Raw genomic sequence first — 19,203 nt, forward strand, 5'->3', positions numbered from 1 at the left:
CTGTTGCTTTTGTCAACGTTGCACAATCACAAAAGCGCAGACGAAAAAGGCATTTAAAGTTCAGTTGGTGTGATGGAATAGAAAAGGGATGGGGGGGAGGAAGAGGATAAGGAAAAGTTAGCATTCAGAAAGGGGAAGATAGGGTGAGGTGCGGTGAGGTGCGGTGAAAGATACGCATAGATAATATCCGTATGTTTCACCGCAATCCGTATCCGTATCTTTCATTACACTGAAAAAATTCTTGTCTTTATTTTAAAGATTCGAGCCAAAGATTAGCACAATCAATTTAAAGATGATCAAGGATAAGGATAGGATAAGGATAGGATAAGGATAGGATAAGGATAGGATAAGGATAGGATAAGGATAGGATAAGGATAGGATAAGGATAGGATAAGGATAGGATAAGGATAGGATAAGGATAGGATAAGGATAGGATAAGGATAGGATAAGGATAGGATAAGGATAGGATAAGGATAGGATAAGGATAGGATAAGGATAGGATAAGGATAGGATAAGGATAGGATAAGGATAGGATAAGGATAGGATAAGGATAGGATAAGGATAGGATAAGGATAGGATAAGGATAGGATAAGGATAGGATAAGGATAGGATAAGGATAGGATAAGGATAGGATAAGGATAGGATAAGGATAGGATAAGGATAGGATAAGGATAGGATAAGGATAGGATAAGGATAGGATAAGGATAGGATAAGGATAGGATAAGGATAGGATAAGGATAGGATAAGGATAGGATAAGGATAGGATAAGGATAGGATAGGGATAGGATAAGGATAGGATAAGGATAGGATAAGGATAGGATAAGGATAGGATAAGGATAGGATAAGGATAGGATAAGGATAGGATAAGGATAGGATAAGGATAGGATAAGGATAGGATAAGGATAGGATAAGGATAGGATAAGGATAGGATAAGGATAGGATAAGGATAGGATAAGGATAGGATAAGGATAGGATAAGGATAGGATAAGGATAGGATAAGGATAGGATAAGGATAGGATAAGGATAGGATAAGGATAGGATAAGGATAGGATAAGGATAGGATAAGGATAGGATAAGGATAGGATAAGGATAGGATAAGGATAGGATAAGGATAGGATAAGGATAGGATAAGGATAGGATAAGGATAGGATAAGGATAGGATAAGGATAGGATAAGGATAGGATAAGGATAGGATAAGGATAGGATAAGGATAGGATAAGGATAGGATAAGGATAGGATAAGGATAGGATAAGGATAGGATAAGGATAGGATAAGGATAGGATAAGGATAGGATAAGGATAGGATAAGGATAGGATAAGGATAGGATAAGGATAGGATAAGGATAGGATAAGGATAGGATAAGGATAGGATAAGGATAGGATAAGGATAGGATAAGGATAGGATAAGGATAGGATAAGGATAGGATAAGGATAGGATAAGGATAGGATAAGGATAGGATAAGGATAGGATAAGGATAGGATAAGGATAGGATAAGGATAGGATAAGGATAGGATAAGGATAGGATAACGATAGGATAAGGATAGGATAAGGATAGGATAAGGATAGGATAAGGATAGGATAAGGATAGGATAAGGATAGGATAAGGATAGGATAAGGATAGGATAAGGATAGGATAAGGATAGGATAAGGATAGGATAAGGATAGGATAAGGATAGGATAAGGATAGGATAAGGGTAGGATAAGGATAGGATAAGGATAGGATAAGGATAGGATAAGGATAAGGATAAGGATAAGGATAAGGATAAGGATAAGGATAAGGATAAGGATAAGGATAAGGATAAGGATAAGGATAAGGATAGGATAAGGATAGGATAAGGATAGGAAAAGGATAGGATAAGGATAGGATAAGGATAGGATAAGGATAGGATAAGGATAGGATAAGGATAGGATAAGGATAGGATAAGGATAGGATAAGGATAGGATAAGGATAGGATAAGGATAGGATAAGGATAGGATAAGGATAGGATAAGGATAGGATAAGGATAGGATAAGGATAGGATAAGGATAGGATAAGGATAGGATAAGGATAGGATAAGGATAGGATAAGGATAGGGTAAGGATAGGATAAGGATAGGATAAGGATAGGATAAGGATAGGATAAGGATAGGATAAGGATAAGGATAAGGATAAGGATAGGATAGGATAAGGATAGGATAAGGATAGGATAAGGATAGGATAAGGATAGGATAAGAATAGGATAAAGATAGGATAAGAATAGGATAATAATAGGATAAGGATAGGATAAGGATAGAATAAGGATAGGATAAGGATAGGATAAGGATAGTATAAGGATAGGATAAGGATAGGATAAGGATAGGATAAGGATAGGATAAGGATAGGATAAGGATAGGATAAGGATAGGATAAGGATAAGGATAAGGATAAGGATAAGGATAAGGATAAGGATAAGGATAGGATAAGGATAGGAAAAGGATAGGATAAGGATAGGATAAGGATAGGAAAAGGATAGGATAAGGATAGGATAAGGATAGGATAAGGATAGGATAAGGATAGGATAAGGATAGGATAAGGATAGGATAAGGATAGGATAAGGATAGGATAAGGATAGGATAAGGATAGGATAAGGATAGGATAAGGATAGGATAAGGATAGGATAAGGATAGGATAAGGATAGGATAAGGATAGGATAAGGATAGGATAAGGATAGGATAAGGATAGGATAAGGATAGGGTAAGGATAGGATAAGGATAGGATAAGGATAGGATAAGGATAGGATAAGGATAGGATAAGGATAGGATAAGGATAGGATAAGGATAGGATAAGGATAGGATAAGGATAGGATAAGGATAGGATAAGGATAGGATAAGGATAGGATAAGGATAGGATAAGGATAGGATAAGGATAGGATAAGGATAGGATAAGGATAGGATAAGGATAGGATAAGGATAGGATAAGGATAGGATAAGGATAGGATAAGGATAGGATAAGGATAGGATAAGGATAGGATAAGGATAGGATAAGGATAGGATAAGGATAGGATAAGGATAGGATAAGGATAGGATAAGGATAGGATAAGGATAGGATAAGGATAGGATAAGGATAGGATAAGGATAGGATAAGGATAGGATAAGGATAGGATAAGGATAGGATAAGGATAGGATAAGGATAGGATAAGGATAGGATAAGGATAAGGATAGTATAGGATAGGGATGGGATGGGATTGGATGGGATAGGATGGGAAAAGATTGTATTCTTAATCGTCTTGGCATTCTAAGTTGATATGACGATATGGCTAAATCGTCCATCTGACGAAAGTAATAAAGGTAGTCGCTTCGAGTTTTGCACAAATACTTCGTATTAGTGTAGGTCAGTTGGGTTTGTAAATGCGCCATATCGATTCATATTTTGATACAGCTGGCATAAAAACTGATCTTCGAAGTAGTCTCCTTGAGCCTCTAGGCGTCGCATTTTTTAGCCGCTTTGGTTGAAAGTGTTTTGTTGCGCCTTTCAACTACTGTGCTTGTGCCATATAAAACGATCTCGTATCCTCAATTCTTGAGCCTTTAGAGAGCACAATTCTTCTCCGATTTGGTTGAAATTATATTACACTTCTCTCAACCTACAGAGGGCGCAATTCTTCTCCGAATTGGCTGAATAGTTGCTATGTTTCATAACCTAATATAGCTCCCATATAAACCGATCTCCTGATTTTGCACCCCTAGAGGGTGCAATTCTTATGGGATTTGGCTTCTACTGTGCTCTACTGTCCATAACCTTATAAAGCTCCAATAGAATGGCAATGTTTTAAAAAAGAGATACCAGGCTAAGAACTTGAGAAATGCCATCCATTGTGGAGGGTTTTGTAAGATTGGGTCCGGCCGAACTTAGCACGCTTTTCCTGGTCTCTCTCTGTCTCTCTTTCTCTCTCTCTCTTTCCCTCTCTTTTTTTCTCTCTCTCTCTCTTCTCTAGGTTTGAACTTTCTCGTTCACTTCTTTTCGTACGGGTTTTCTCTCTTTTGCATTATAGTGGGAAAAAACCGGCCTCCGAGTAAACTCTCCTTAGTTTTGGGCTTTCTATTCAACACATTTTTGCGTTTTTCATATTCGCTAGCCTTACATTTCATGTATGCCGGGCACAGTTCCTGTTTTTTTTTTTTTTGGCTTGAACCTACAACCGAATAAAGCTGATAACTTCATTTATTGAGGGAACATAAGGACATGCAGCTTGACCTCTGTATAGACCAATGTTTTCACTTTCTCTTTAAATTCTAACATTCCTTTGCCAGACTGTCCATTTTGCCTTTCATCTTTTTTTTCTTGTTTTTTTTTTTGTAAATTTAGTATTTTTTTACTTTGATGTTATTTTTGTTGTTGCAATTTTTCGTGTTGTTGTTTTATTTGGTTTAATTTTATGTCCCATTTATAAAGCAAAGTGTGGGGGGGGGGGGGGGGGGGGGAGAAGGTGGTTAAACTTCAGCTACATTATGCCTGCTTGTTTGTTTGCTCATTTGTAGGGCACTTAGTGATGGTGTTGGGCCAAGTAAGTGACCAGAAATTATCTGTCTGCTGAACTGCTTGATACAAAAATCGTGGCCAGCATGGGTTTTGGTTTTTTTTTGGGACCACAATGATGAGTGTGTCATGCTTTGAGGGGTTTGTTATGAGGCTCATGTTTTGCTCGATTCGTGGCCATTGTTTGCCCTGTGGATTCAATTTTTGTGGTTGCTAACTCGTATTTTTGGGGATTGAATCTTTTGAGTTTCTTTCCATGGAGTTGTTGCAACTGAAGGTTTATTTAAAGTTTTTGTTTTTTTTAAGGCACCACAAGAAGTTGATACAGCCAAACATAAAACATGAAAATGAACATTTTTTACGCAATCAGCTGGTTTTTGCTTTTTCGTTTTGTTTATATAATTTTTTTTGTTTGTTGGCTGTTGGCGTCTATACTATGTACTGAGAATTTTAAGAAATTGCATTTCATTTGAGCTTTTTTCCTTTTTTAAATTTTTTTAGAGTGGGGGCGTCAATAAACATGGTGAATAGTTTCATGTGTTTCCAGGAATCTCCAACTACTCAAGTGGGTCAAGCATGCTGTAATGTTTGCAAGTGACGACGAAAGTATGGATAGCAAATTTAAATGTAATTTGGAATTTTGTTTGCAATTGCAATCATTTTGTATGTCATGTCACACTGTTTTAAGTTAATTTCAATTCATTTTTTGAGGTTATGTTGGTTTAGATTAGGTTTCAGTGGCAATCGGCAAACCGATTCACTTAGGTTACCCTTCAACTAGCCATTTTTAATGTTAACTTTTTTCATGATTTCTGTTAGTGTAGGTCGGTTGGGATTGTAAATGGGCCAAATAGCTCTATATCTTTATATAGCTGCCATATAAACCGATCTTGGGTCTTGTCTTCTTGAGCTTCTAAAGGGCGCATTTCTTAATCGACTGGGATGAAATTTTGCCTGAAATATGTTGTTATAACTTTCAACTACTGTGCTAAGTATGGTTCAAAGTGGTCCATAACCTGATATAGCTGTCATAAAAAACCGATCTCCCGATTTGACTTCTTGAGTCCCTGGAAGCCATAATTTTCATCCGATTTGGCTGAAATTTTACAACTAGTGTAACATTACAAACTTTTAATAACGGTATTAAGTACGATCCAAATCGTTCAAGAACCTGATATGGCTCCCATCTAAACCGATCTCCCGATTTGACTTCATGAGCCCCTGGAAGCGGGAATTGTTGTCCGATTTGGTTGAAATTTTTCATACAGTATTCTGTGACTTCCAACTGTGCCAAGTACGATTTAAATAGGTGTATAACCTGATATAGCCCCCATATAAACCGATCTCCCGATTTTAATTCTTGAGAATTTTTGTCCGATTTGGCTGAAATCTTGCATTTAGTATTCTTTTATGACTTTCAACAACTATGGACCGTACCAAATCGGTCTATAGCCAGATATAGCTCCAATATTTTAGCAGAATGCATGGTGGTGGCTTCCCAAGATTCGGCCCTGCCGAACTAGCAAGCTTTCACTTGTTTATTTATTTTATTTTTTATTATTTTTTTTATATTATTTTATTTTATTTTATTTTTTATTTAATTTAATTTTATTTTATTTTTTATTTTATTTTATTTTATTTTATTTTATTTTATTTTATTTTATTTTATTTTATTTTATTTTATTTTTTATTTAATTTAATTTTATTTTATTTTTTATTTTATTTTATTTTATTTTATTTTATTTTATTTTATTATATTTTATTATATTTTATTTTATTTTATTTTATTTTATTTTTTATTTAATTTAATTTTATTTTATTTTTTATTTTATTTTATTTTATTTTATTTTATTTTATTTTATTTTATTTTATTATATTTTATTATATTTTATTTTATTTTATTTCATTTTTATTTCATTGTTATTTCATTTTTATTTTATTTTATTTTATTTTATTTTATTTTATTTTATTTTATTTTATTTTATTTTATTTTATTTTATTTTATTTTATTTTATTTTATTTTATTTTATTTTATTTTATTTTATTTTATTTTATTTTATTTTATTTTATTCTTTTTTATTTTATTTTATTTTATTTTATTTTATTTTATTTTATTTTTTTTTTTATTTTATTTTTTATTATTTTTATTTTATTTTATTTTATTTTATTCTATTTTATTTTATTTTATTTTATTTTATTTTATTTTATTTTATTTTATTTTTTTTTTATTTTATTTTTTATTATTTTTATTTCATTTCATTTTATTTTATTTTATTTTATTTTATTTTATTTTATTTTATTTTATTTTATTTTATTTTATTTTATTTCATTTTATTTTATTTTATTTTATTTTATTTTATTTTATTTTATTTTATTTTATTTTATTTTATTTTGTTTTATTTTATTTTATATTACATTATTTTATTTTATTTTATTTCATTTTATTTTATTTTATTTTATTTTATTTTATTTTATTTTATTTTATTTTATTTTATTTTATTTTATTTTATTTTATTTTATTTTATTTTAATTGCAATTTAGTTTATTTTTTGTTTTTCTATGATATAATACCTTATTTTATTTTACCATGTTTTAATATTTTTATTTAGTTTTTTTATATTTTCTCAAAGTTTTAAAAAAATTAATACCCTACTACAAAGATGTACCAAAACGGAAGGGTAGAAATATACGGCGAAGCTATCAACGGTAATCAAACTCGGAAAAAATTACATTGTGTAGTGTAGATGACGACGTTGTCATTTGCTGCCATGTATCTGAGTTGCAAGATTTGTTTCGGTTGCTTTCAATCGTCTCTGTCACTGTTGACTATTATGGCCAGAAGAAGTGGAATATGACAAAAGAAAAAACGTCAGCAACAAATCGGTGTCATGAACAAATACAATAAAAACAATGCGGGAAATAGCGAAAATGATGCCACAATGCAAAAACAAGAAAGAAACCAACAAAAATCGGAGTTGGTTACAAATTTTTAAAAGTTTTTTTTAAGAACGGTTTTCTGAAAATTGGGTCATTAATTTGCGTGGAGTTTTTTTTATTAATATTTTTATATATATACAATAAAAAAAAAGTGTATATAAAAATTAATTATTTAAATACAAATATTAGCAAAAAAAATGTTTTTTCTTAATATAAATATTTGCGTAGGCATAAATTTAGTGATTTTAGAGTATAATTATAAAATATCTATTATTTTTACTTAATTCTTTATATAATTGTTATTATTTTTTTTAAATATTTTTTATTTAATTATTATTATTTTTTTTATTACTACCATTGTTTTTATTTCTAATTGAAAATCCCTATTTTTCATTTATTTTTCCCAAAACCTACATTTGTTTTGTTTAGCTTGAATATTTTTAAAGTTTTTTCATATTCCCATGTGAAGATATTTGCATTTTACTGCCATACTTTTCCCCTTTGTGATATTCCCCACACGTCATTAATATTTTTTCTAAACGACCCTATGAAGACCACAAATCAATCACAAACATTATTTTTTCTGCTAAATCCTTAACACAAAAAACGTGATTTACATTTTTCTAGCCGACAAAAAAAAAACCAAAAACCATATCTCAGCAACAGAGTTTCTGGTAGCCAAACATGAAAACGTCATCGTTGAGTTTATGATCGCCCTCAAAAGTCAACAAAAAAAATGAAACTACAAAAAGTATATACGACGAGAAATCCCCAATCTTTATTTTTTTTTTTTGGTTTCTAGACTAATGCAAAACCAGTTGTAACAAAAAACAAATGCCGCAAATAACCAAAAAACAAGCAACAACAATGATTACAACATACTTGTGATGACAAACTTTTCAAAGCAGCAGGCAGGCGGGCAAGCAATAGCAACAGCATGCATGATGTGGTGGTAATGACAATAATAACAACATAAACTTCGCACACGAAACCGAACCATAGACAACATAACACACTAACACCATTACATACACAATAAAAAAAAAGTCCAAAGCGGCATTCGGGCTTACCCATAACCGCATGCGAACACAAATCTTCATTGAACGATGATTGCTGCAATCCCCCATATTCACACACACATACAGACTACAAAGATCAATATAAAAAGAGAGCCTTATGGTTAAGCTTAGCTTGAGCTCTCTCCACCCATCTTCATACCCATTATGAGTTACCTTTAGCCTTCCTCAAGGTATTTTCAAAACACAAACTCCTTAGTGACTTATGAGAGCACAGCTACAGCTAGGGAAAAGAGCAGTTGAGATGCTCTCTCTTGCTTTGCCAAAACATAATATAGAGAGAGTTTATATTTGCATGAAGCTGCCTAGACTGCTGCTATGTTTATGTTGATGGTGTACTGACTAGGCCAGAATGCTGTATTGGTGAAGTTTTGGGTGGAGGGAGGAGGGGACCTTTGTGAGTGTTCATGCTATTTCATAATATCTACCCGCCTGTCTGCTTGCCGGCCTACTTGCTTGCTTGCTTGACAGCTTGTGGCTGCTTGAAAAAAGTTTCACTTTCGCTTTCAAAATTGTTTGCTGCTCTCCATGCACACACACACAAACTCATATAGCCATTCAGGGAGTAAATGTGAAATAAACAGAGAGCTTGAATATCAGAGCAGTGTTGCCACAAGCAAATATATTTTCCGATTACTACGTAAATGAGTCGAACGGAATTAAAGAAGACACAGTTTTTTTATACCTTCCAGCATCGATGGGGTTTATATTGGCAAGTTTGTAGTACCTAGAAATATTGATATGTGACCCCATTAAGCATATTCTATGCGATTTAGCTATGTCCGTTCGTGCGTCTGTTTGGGGAAATCACGGTAGCGATAGAACCAATACAAATACCCGATTGACATTTTGCACAGATACTTCTCATTGATGTAGGTCTTTGGCGATTGCAAATGGGCCACATCGGTTCAGATTTGGATATAGGGCCAACATATGCCGATCTCCCGAATTAATTTTTTGAATTGTTATCTCATATGGCTGACATTTTGCAGGTCATTTTCTGTAACGACTCCCAACAACCGCGCCCAGTACGGTCCAAATCGATGTATAACCTATAAAAACCGATCTCCTGATTTGACATATTAAGTTACAAATTGAATCAGACAGCAGTCAATGATATGTGAGATGTTTGCCCCTGTTCTTTAATAGAATGTTCATGGGCAAATTTGAATATAAGGTTATAGACCGATTTGTCTATAACCTAATATGGAACAGGGGCAAACATCTCACATATCACTGACTGCTGGGGCCTCCTGCTCATAGCCGAGTCCGAAAGAAATTTTTACATGCCATGGTAGCTCACAACTGACACTTAAATTTTTTTTTAATGTTCTCGTCAGGATTCGAACCCAGTCGTTCAGCGTTATAAGCGGACATGCTAACTTTTGCACTACGGTGGCCTTCCCCTAACTTGACCTGATATACATAGCTCCCATATAAACCAATCTAAACATTTGAGGTCTTGAGCCCCTGAAATTCGCATTTGTTGTCCGATTTGGTTTGTTATGACTTCCAACGCCCATGGTATGACTCCCATATAAATCGATCTCTTGATAAGCCTTCTATGGCACATACCTTATATTTATACCCTACACCACTACCGCGGTACAGTAGTTTTCACTTCTAGGGTCACTGCATGCGCATTATTGAATAATCCTGCCAAAATTGTGCACAACTCTTTCCTCGAAGCCTGCCACAATATCTAAGAAATTTGATCAAAATCGGTTCAGATTCAGATGTAGCTCCCATATATATGTTGGTCAGATTTTGGCTAATTTGTCAACATATTTGCTCGAAATTTGATACGGATTGTTTAAAAACCCATCTGAATACATTCGCCGAGTCCCATCAAAATTGGTTCAGAATTAGATATAGCTCCCACTTTGTGCCTATAGTGTAGGTGTAGGGTATTATAAAGTCGGCACCGCCCGACTTTTGCTTTTCCTTATGGTTTTTCTGGTTTTTGATATGTAAAGTACAACTATGTCCGTCAACTAAGTTCATTTTGTTTTTATTTTAAGTAGATTCCAGGGCAAAACTAAGCACGTTTCTACTTCTATTTTTCTGTTTGTTTTTGTTTCTTGTATTATAATAGTGTTATTTTTCTTTATTTGCTGTTTATTTTACTATTTTATGTTGTTTAAATTCATTTTTTTGTATTTTATTTTTTTATGTTGTGTTATTTTATTTTATTCTATTTTGTTTTATTTTATATATTTTTCCCCTTTTATTTTTTTTTGTTTTATTATTTTGTGTTAATTCATTTAATTTTTTTCTATTTTACTTTATTTTATTTTTCTTTTATCTTATTTTATTTTAATTTATTTTATTTCATTTTATTTTATTTTATTTTATTTTATTTTATTTTATTTTATTTTATTTTATTTTATTTTATTTTATTTTATTTTATTTTATTTTATTTTATTTTATTTTATTTTATTTTATTTTATTTTATTATATTTTATTTTATTTTATTTTATTTTATTTTATTTTATTTTATTTTATTTTATTTTATTTTTTATTTTATTTTATTTTATTTTATTTTATTTTATTTTATTTTATTTTTTTATTTTATTTTTTTTTTATTTTTATTTTCTATTTTACCTTGAAATGGCAACCCTGTTTTTGTGTCTACTCTGCGTATGAATGATTTCCATTCGTCTTACATCATGTAAAATTAAAAGAGAGTTAACAAGAGCATGTGAGAGCGGGAGCTTATTGGTCTTGAAAGTGAAGAAAAAAAAATGTTTTAGAGAAGGTCTCTCTTTGCGCTCTCGTTTTACATATGACTCAATATTTGGACGAATGAAAGTGAAATTTTTTTTTGTCTAGAGTCTGTGATGAAAATGAAAATATTTTCAGAGATTTCAGATGTTGGGACGACTATACAGAATGGGGCTTTTAAAATGTTACTCTCTGGTATTACAATTTATTTAGTCTATTTTTTATATGGGTAATGTTGCTGTTGCTGTTTTTTTTTTTTTGTCTCAATAAAGAATATACGTAATCTTTGGGTCTCTATGGGTTTTGGCTTGATTGGCTTGTGTGATACGTTTTCGTTTTCATTTTCATTGGCCGTGGCTGGCAACGGTGACGTTGACTTTGCTGCTGCTTTGTTTTGCTGCCATTGCCGTCGTCATTGCTGTGTAGATTTTTTTGTTCTTCTTCAGTTTTTGGGGGCCTCTATGGGGCTTTTGGAGCCGTTGTTGCTGCTGTTGCTGCTACTGCTGCAGCCTACGCCAACATTAACGTCAACTCTAGGGGCAGCGAGCTTTCAAACAATAGAGTATTGCGGGTATCCTCGCCATTACTTGGGTTTAGTCAATCGAGATACGTGGTTGATGTTGGTCGTGTTTTCGGCACATAAAAGCAAAACTCATCATTTAAGAATAGAAAGAAAATAAATGAAACAACTAAAACAACAACAACAAAAAAAATCACTAGCCAAAAATTTCAACAAAAAACAAACACACACTACAAACAAACAAAGTCAAGCAAAGCAACATAAATAAAAATTATATATATAAAACTACCAAAAAGAAACACAAATTATAACCCCAAACAATTTTCAGATGCTTCAATAGTCAACTTTATTTTGTTTAATAAAAAGAAGAAAGAAAAAACAAATAAATCTCCCCCTCCCCTGCAACATTTCAAAGAAAAGTGGTTAAGCTCTATTTTTACAATAACAGCCCCAGGATTATGTTGATTGTAAAAACAACTTAACACTTTTTCTTAAAAAATCAAACAGTGTGCAATAAATAAATAAAGTTTTGTGAAGAAACAAAAAAAATGCTTTAAAAATATTTTGGAAAAAATAAAAAAAATTCTCAAAAATCTGTGTTTGGTGTTAAAACCTCTAAAATTTTCCAAGAAATAAATAATTGTAAAAAATTATTTGAAAATTTCAACAACAAGAAAAAAATTAAACCTTTTTTGAGCCAACCAAGTACCTGTTTCAAAAATACAAATTTTCAAATCTAACAAAAAATAACAAAAACAAAAAACCAAAATTTAAAGAATTTATTACAAAAATTACTTACAAATAAGTTGTGATTTAAGAAAATTTGAAAAAATTACAAACCTGCTACCACTTGGCTTTTCTTCAAACCTCTGTCATCGAACTAAACAACAAAATGAGGACAGTCTCTTGGCTGTTGTATGAAAAAAATCTGGAGAAATTCCTAAAATTTGCCCCAAATATTGAAGAAAACAACCCATGTTAATTGGGGTGAAAAAGAAAAAATCCAAAAAAATACAACCGTCCCCTTTAAATAAATAACAAGACAAAAAAAAAAAGATCACAAAAAACACATACACCCATATAAAAAAAAAAAAAAACATAAATAAACCCACCAAAAAAACCTCATGCAATTTTAATTTAAAGTAAAACAAAAAAATCCTCAGCCTTAAAAACAAAAACAACAACAAATGCCAGCCTTCTAAACATTAAAGAAAAAGCCAAATTATAGTAAATACCACCATAAAATTAAAAACAAAAATTCTAAAGATTTAAGTGAAACGCTTGGAAGTGTAGCCCTTTTATGTGCACAGTGCAAGCTCTGTAACACCTAAAAAAACCAAAAAAAAAAAAAAATCTCAAAAAATTCATAAAATGCATATGAAACAAATCAATTGGAATTATAACAAATGAACCTAACAAGTGATTAAAACACCCAGCAAACCATAAACAAAGATTTCAAAACATACGTGGTTTTAAAGTGAAAACTAAAAGCAATCAAAAAAAAAAAAATGCATATATGATATACTCAACATCAGCGCAATGGGAATCAAAACCAGCTATTAACAAAGCATTGAAAGTCAAATTTGTGTGAAAACAAAAATCCTTTTGGGAAAAACATAGCTGTTTGCAAAGTTAAACAGAGAAAATTTCGAAAAAAATAAAACGTTAGCAAAAATCCAAAAAACAAAAAAAAAAATAAATTAAAAAAAAAAAATTCCAAAAAAATTTATGAAAAACCTCTACTAAATCACCAATTTTGTGTTCGCAAGCTCTTGGAAAAATCCAAAAAATTTTAAATTTTCAAACTTCCCTCAAAGCCTCCTTTCAACCTTTAAATATTCACCGCCCCCCACCCCTTAAACTCAAACCTCCTTGTGCGCATTGTTGTTGGAAAAAAGCAAAAACAAAACGGCCACAACACATTTATGCTTTGAAAAAATGTTATTAAAAATGGAACAACAACAAGCGACGGCGTCGTTTATATCGTCGCTAAATATGTCACCATTTTCATTGCAATTGGAACAGGAGCAACCCTCCAGTCCAGCGCTGGGAGCTGGCAATTCCAATTCGAATCAACAGCTATTAAATGCGGCCGAAACGGAACTAAATAGTGATGATTATAACTCGTACACCCTGCATTTGAGCAATGCTAATGGGGGCACGGGAGGTAATGCAGGCAACAACAGTGGCAATGGCAACAGCCATCAGCAACAGCAGCATCATCATCAGCAACAGCAGCAGCAACATCAGCAGCAGCAGCAGCAGCAACAGCAGCATCACTACCATCAGCAACAGCAACACTACCAACAACAGCAACAACAACCACCTCAACAGCAACAACAGCAACAACAAAATATTGCCAATAATCCCAATTTCCAATATTCCTATATCTATAACATCGATTCTCAATACATATTTCCCACAGGTTATCAGGATACCACCTCCTCACATTCACAACAAAGCGCCAATGGCGGTGGCACTGGCTCCGCTTCCGGTCCCACTGGCAATAACAATGGCACAAATGCCAACCCCCTCAGTGGCATGTCGCTGATCAATGGGGTCGTCACACTGAATGCCCAAAATGCAGCTGTCAATAATGGTGGCGGTAATGGTGGCTCGTCGGCCTCCTCAGCCTCTGGCACCTATATGTCCCTGTTGCCACCCGCTGTGGGTGCCACCTCATCGTCTGCCCCCCATTTGGGTGTTAATCATATGGGTGGTACGAGTGCCAGCGCTGCCGGCTCAACGCCGGATGTCATTGATTTCAAACATCTGTTCGAGGAGTTGTGTCCTGTGTGTGGTGACAAGGTGAGCGGTTATCACTATGGCCTGCTCACCTGTGAATCGTGTAAAGGTTTCTTCAAGCGTACCGTACAAAACAAGAAGGTCTACACATGCGTCGCCGAGCGTTCCTGTCACATCGATAAGACGCAAAGGAAACGTTGTCCATATTGTCGTTTTCAAAAATGTCTGGAGGTGGGCATGAAATTGGAAGGTGAGTACCAAAAAAAAAAATAAAGTTTGTAATTTTTTTTCATTTCTTATTAAAACAAACCCAAGGGAGACGAGAAAAAAAGGAAAAGAAAAAAAAAACAAAATTTCAATAGAAAATAAAAATACATTTAAAAATTTTAGTAAAAAAAAAAATAGCAAATATTTAAAAGACAATGGAATAGAAAAATTATTTTTTATTTTCTTAAAAAAAAATTTAAAAATAAAAAGGTAAAACCGGTGGACTGGGTCTGGATTTTGGCATTGCCTAACTCTTTTGGGCTTTCTGTAGAAAAATGTGTTGCAAAAACTTCAAAATTCGAATTCCCAAAATATTTACAAAAATCCCCAAAATACCCTCAAGCGGAAAAATATGTGCACAAATGTGGGAAAACCACTACAAACCGAATCCCCACAAACTTCGACTAGGATTATTAGAGAAAAAAAATTTAACTCCCAAAATTTTAACAAAAATCCCCAAAAAAAAAACCGCCTTGACTGGAGAATGAGGCAAAATATTTTTTTTTTTTTTTTTAATTTTAAAAATTTAACTCCCAAAATTTTAACAAAAATCCCCAAAAAAACCGCCTTGACTGGAGAATGAGGCAAAATATTTTTTTTTTTTTTTTAAATTTTTTTTTAAGATTTGAGTGGGTGAAAAGCTCCAAGGGGTCCATTTTTTCTTATAAAAACAAATGTTTTAAAAAAAACACTTCAAAAATCCTACCCCCAAAATTTCCATACAATATGCCCAACTGGCGAGTTCTATTTAAAAATTTTGGTAAAACAAGTGAGAAAGTTGGATTCCAAAAAAATTTGGACAAAAATCACTAAAAGCAATAGCAAAAGTCAAATTCCCAAAATGTTGACAAAAATCCCCAAAATACCCTTAAATAAGGGATTATGTTGGAAAAAGTGTTACAAACTGAAAATTGAAATTCTCAAAATGTGGACGAAAAAGAAATTCCCACAGTTGCCTGCAATGGAATGAAAAACTTCAAAAAAAAAAAAAAAAAACAAATTGAAAAGCTAAATTCCTAAAATGTTGAGAAAAACCTAAAACAAAAAAAAAAAATATCTTAAATTAAGAATTATTTTTTGAAAAATATGGGAAATTTCCTTATATGGTGAAAATAGGCCAATATAGAAGCTTTATCTAGTTGTAGACCGAATTGGACTGTACTGGGTGCAGTTGTTGAGAGTCATAACAGAACGCTATGAGCAAAATTTCAGCCAAATCGGATTAAAATTGCGGCTTCCAGGAGCTCAAGAAGTCAAATCGGGAGATCGGTTTATATGGGAGCCATATCAGGTTATAGACCGATTTGGACCGTACTGGGCACAGTTGTTGAAAGTCATAACAGAACGCTATGTGCAAAATTTCAGCCAAATCGGATGAAAATTGCGGCTTCCAGGGGCTCAAGAAGTCAAATCGGGAGATCGGTTTATATGAGGGCTATATCAGAATATAGACCGATTTGGACCATTCTAAGCTCCCTTGTTGGAAGTCAAAACAGAACGCTATGTGCAAAATTTCAGCCAAATCGGATGAAAATTGCGGCTTCCAGGGGCTCAAGAAGTCAAATCGGGAGATCGGTTTATATGGGAGCTATATCAGGTTATAGAACGATTTGGACCGTTCTAAGCTCCCTTGTTGGAAATCATAACAGAACGCTATGTGCAAAATTTCAGCCAAATCGGATGAAAATTGCGACTTCCAGGGGCTCAGGAAGTCAAATCGGGAGATCGGTTTATATGAGGGCTATATCAGAATATAGACCGATTTGGACCATTCTAAGCTCCCTTGTTGGAAGTCATAACAGAACGCTATGTGCAAAATTTCAGCCAAATCGGATTAAAATTGCGGCTTCCAGTGGCTCAAGAAGTCAAATCGGGAGATCGGTTTATATGGGAGCTATATCAGAATATAGAACGATTTGGACCGTTCTAGGCTCCATTGTTGGAAGTCATAACAGAACGCTATGTGCAAAATTTCAGCCAAATCGGATGAAAATTGTGGCTTCCAGGGGCTCAAGAAGTCAAATCGGGAGATCGGTTTATATGGGAGATATATCATGTTCTTGACCGATTTGGACCATTCTAAGCTCCCTTGTTGGAAGTCATAACAGAACGCTATGTGCAAAATTTCAGCCAAATCGGATGAAAATTGTGGCTTCCAGGGGCTCAGGAAGTCAAATCGGGAGATCGGTTTATATGAGGGCTATATCAGAATATAGACCGATTTGGACCATTCTAAGCTCCCTTGTTGGAAGTCAAAACAGAACGCTATGTGCAAAATTTCAGCCAAATCGGATGAAAATTGCGGCTTCAAGAAGTCAAATCGGGAAATCGGTTTATATGGGAGCTATATCCAAATCTGAACCTTCAGATATCGAAAATTGAAGTACCCTTCATTTAGTACCCTTCTGTATAAAACAAACAAGCAACACAAAAATTGATTTTTCTATACTCGTATAAATTTTTTTTTCGATATATTTCGAACACCTCCGCTGATCATCCTCAGGGCAATTGAATTAAAATATTAACCCATTAAAGACGAATGGGTAGACTCTGCATCACTTTCTGATTCGATTTAGCTATGTCCGTCTGTCCGTCCGTCTGTCCATGTTAATTTGTTTACAAAGTACAGGTCGCAGTTTTCATCCGATCAAATTCGAATTTGTTACAGGCATGTTTTTCGAAGCCTATTGAAATTGGAAAAAATCGGTTCAGATTTAGGTATAGATTTTGGGTAATTTGTCAGATTTTGGGTAATTTGTCATAATGTTGTCATTTGTCCAATGTAGTTTTTACAGTTTGAACATATTTGCTCGCCGAGGTCCATCAAAATTGGTTCAGAACTGGATATAGGTAGGATTTATAGGGATGGTGTAGGGTATTATGCAGTCGGCGCTGCCCGACTTTTGCCCTTCCTTACTGTTTTTTTTTTTTCAAAATTAAAGAAAATTAAATAACTCCGTCAATATAAATGCTCTTAATAATGAATTTATGAAACTTCATTAAAATCGGATAAGGGAATCGAGGGTCAGGCGTTAATGATGGCTCATTCCTGTTTAGTTTCTTAATTTCCTTGAAGATGTTCAACCGAAGTGGCCGAAATATTCTAAAATTTTTTACTAAAAAGTTGTATTAACAATGGCCAACACCTGATTTCAATAATTGTTTGATGATTTAGAGCCGAACTGTTAAAAAAAATATTAAATTAAAAAAAATGTGTAAAAACACATTAAAAATTTTAAGGAAATAAAAATTTTTTTAGAAAAAATAAAAAAAATTTTTACAAAAAATAATTTTTTTTTAGAAAAAAATAAATTTTTTTTAGAAAAAAAAAGCATTATATGTTTAAATCTAAATATGTATTAAAAACATTAAAAAGAAAAGAACATTTTTAAAAAAATATATAAAATTTTTTAAAAAAAGGGTTTTATGATTTTTAATATAACATGGAAAATTATGATTTTTTTTTTTGCTTTGGAGCCAAACTAATTGATATAAGGTTAGGTTAAGTTAGTTTGAAAAGAGGATTTTTTTTATAAAAAAATTGAAATTTTTTTTAAAAAAAATTTTAGTAAAAATTTTTGTAAAAATAAAATTCAATTTTTTTTTAATTAAAAATGTTTATAAGAACATTTTAATAAAATTTTTGTTGTATTGGTTGAGGTCGACAGTCGAACTTGTGGTGCTCTGTTTCAAAATTTCAAACCCTGATGAAGATCACCGGCGATGGTCGAAATATTGGTAGAAATTCCAAATAAAACACCAACATCTGTTTTTGTAAATTGTTCGATGACCTAGCCAAACCAAGAAGACAAAATTATAAAATGCCAAAGGTCAACAATAAAATCACAGAAAATTAAAAATTTTGATAAAAAAAAATAAATTAAAAATTATTATAAAAAAAAAATTCAAAAATTTTGTTAAAAAAAAATTATAAAAAAGTTAAAAAATTTAAAAAAAAAAAAATATTAAAAAAACATTCAAAAATTTAAAAAAAAAAAACATTAAAGCAAAATTTTAATTTTAAAAAATATAAATAAATATTATATGTTGTTTTTCTTAATTAAATTTTTTATATCTCTTTTTATTTGATTTAATTTCAACTTACTTTTCCCTTAGTGTCTGCTTTTCGAATAATTCCTTTTAAGACACCCACCACATGTGTGTTTGTTCTTGAGACTTGTGTCAGCAAAGCCTTATACGTTACCCACATCTATTCACATTTTTCTACAGGGTTTTTATTTCGAAATTTAGTTTGATTTATGTCCCTTTTATGCATATGAATGTTGGTGAAAACATTGGCTAAATGAAAAAAAAAAAAAAAACACTGCACATAATAGTGAATAGTGTTTGTGAGGCTTTTGTCTATGAGTCGCTCTGTAGCTGCGCTAACCCTAAAACTATGTAGAAGGCAAGAAGGTAGCACCAAACTTAACAAAAAAAA

At 32.5% G+C, this 19,203-nt stretch overlaps 1 protein-coding gene across 2 annotated transcripts in view; it reads left to right on the plus strand.

Annotated features, from left to right (window-relative positions):
- The window catches only part of LOC106093785 (nuclear hormone receptor FTZ-F1), a 253,636-nt gene that overhangs the window by 144,878 nt on the left and 89,555 nt on the right, over nucleotides 1–19,203 (plus strand). The window contains exon 3 of one of the 2 annotated variants that reach the window (XM_059361011.1): nucleotides 14,176–14,745. In XM_059361011.1, the coding sequence (XP_059216994.1) occupies nucleotides 14,176–14,745 (570 nt within the window). Of the gene's footprint in view, nucleotides 1–13,461; nucleotides 14,746–19,203 lie in introns of those variants that run through there. The other variant, XM_059361012.1, reaches the window with a different exon arrangement.

The sequence above is a fragment of the Stomoxys calcitrans genome, chromosome 1 (genome assembly GCF_963082655.1).
Source record: "Stomoxys calcitrans chromosome 1, idStoCalc2.1, whole genome shotgun sequence".
Lineage (NCBI taxonomy): Eukaryota > Metazoa > Arthropoda > Insecta > Diptera > Muscidae > Stomoxys > Stomoxys calcitrans.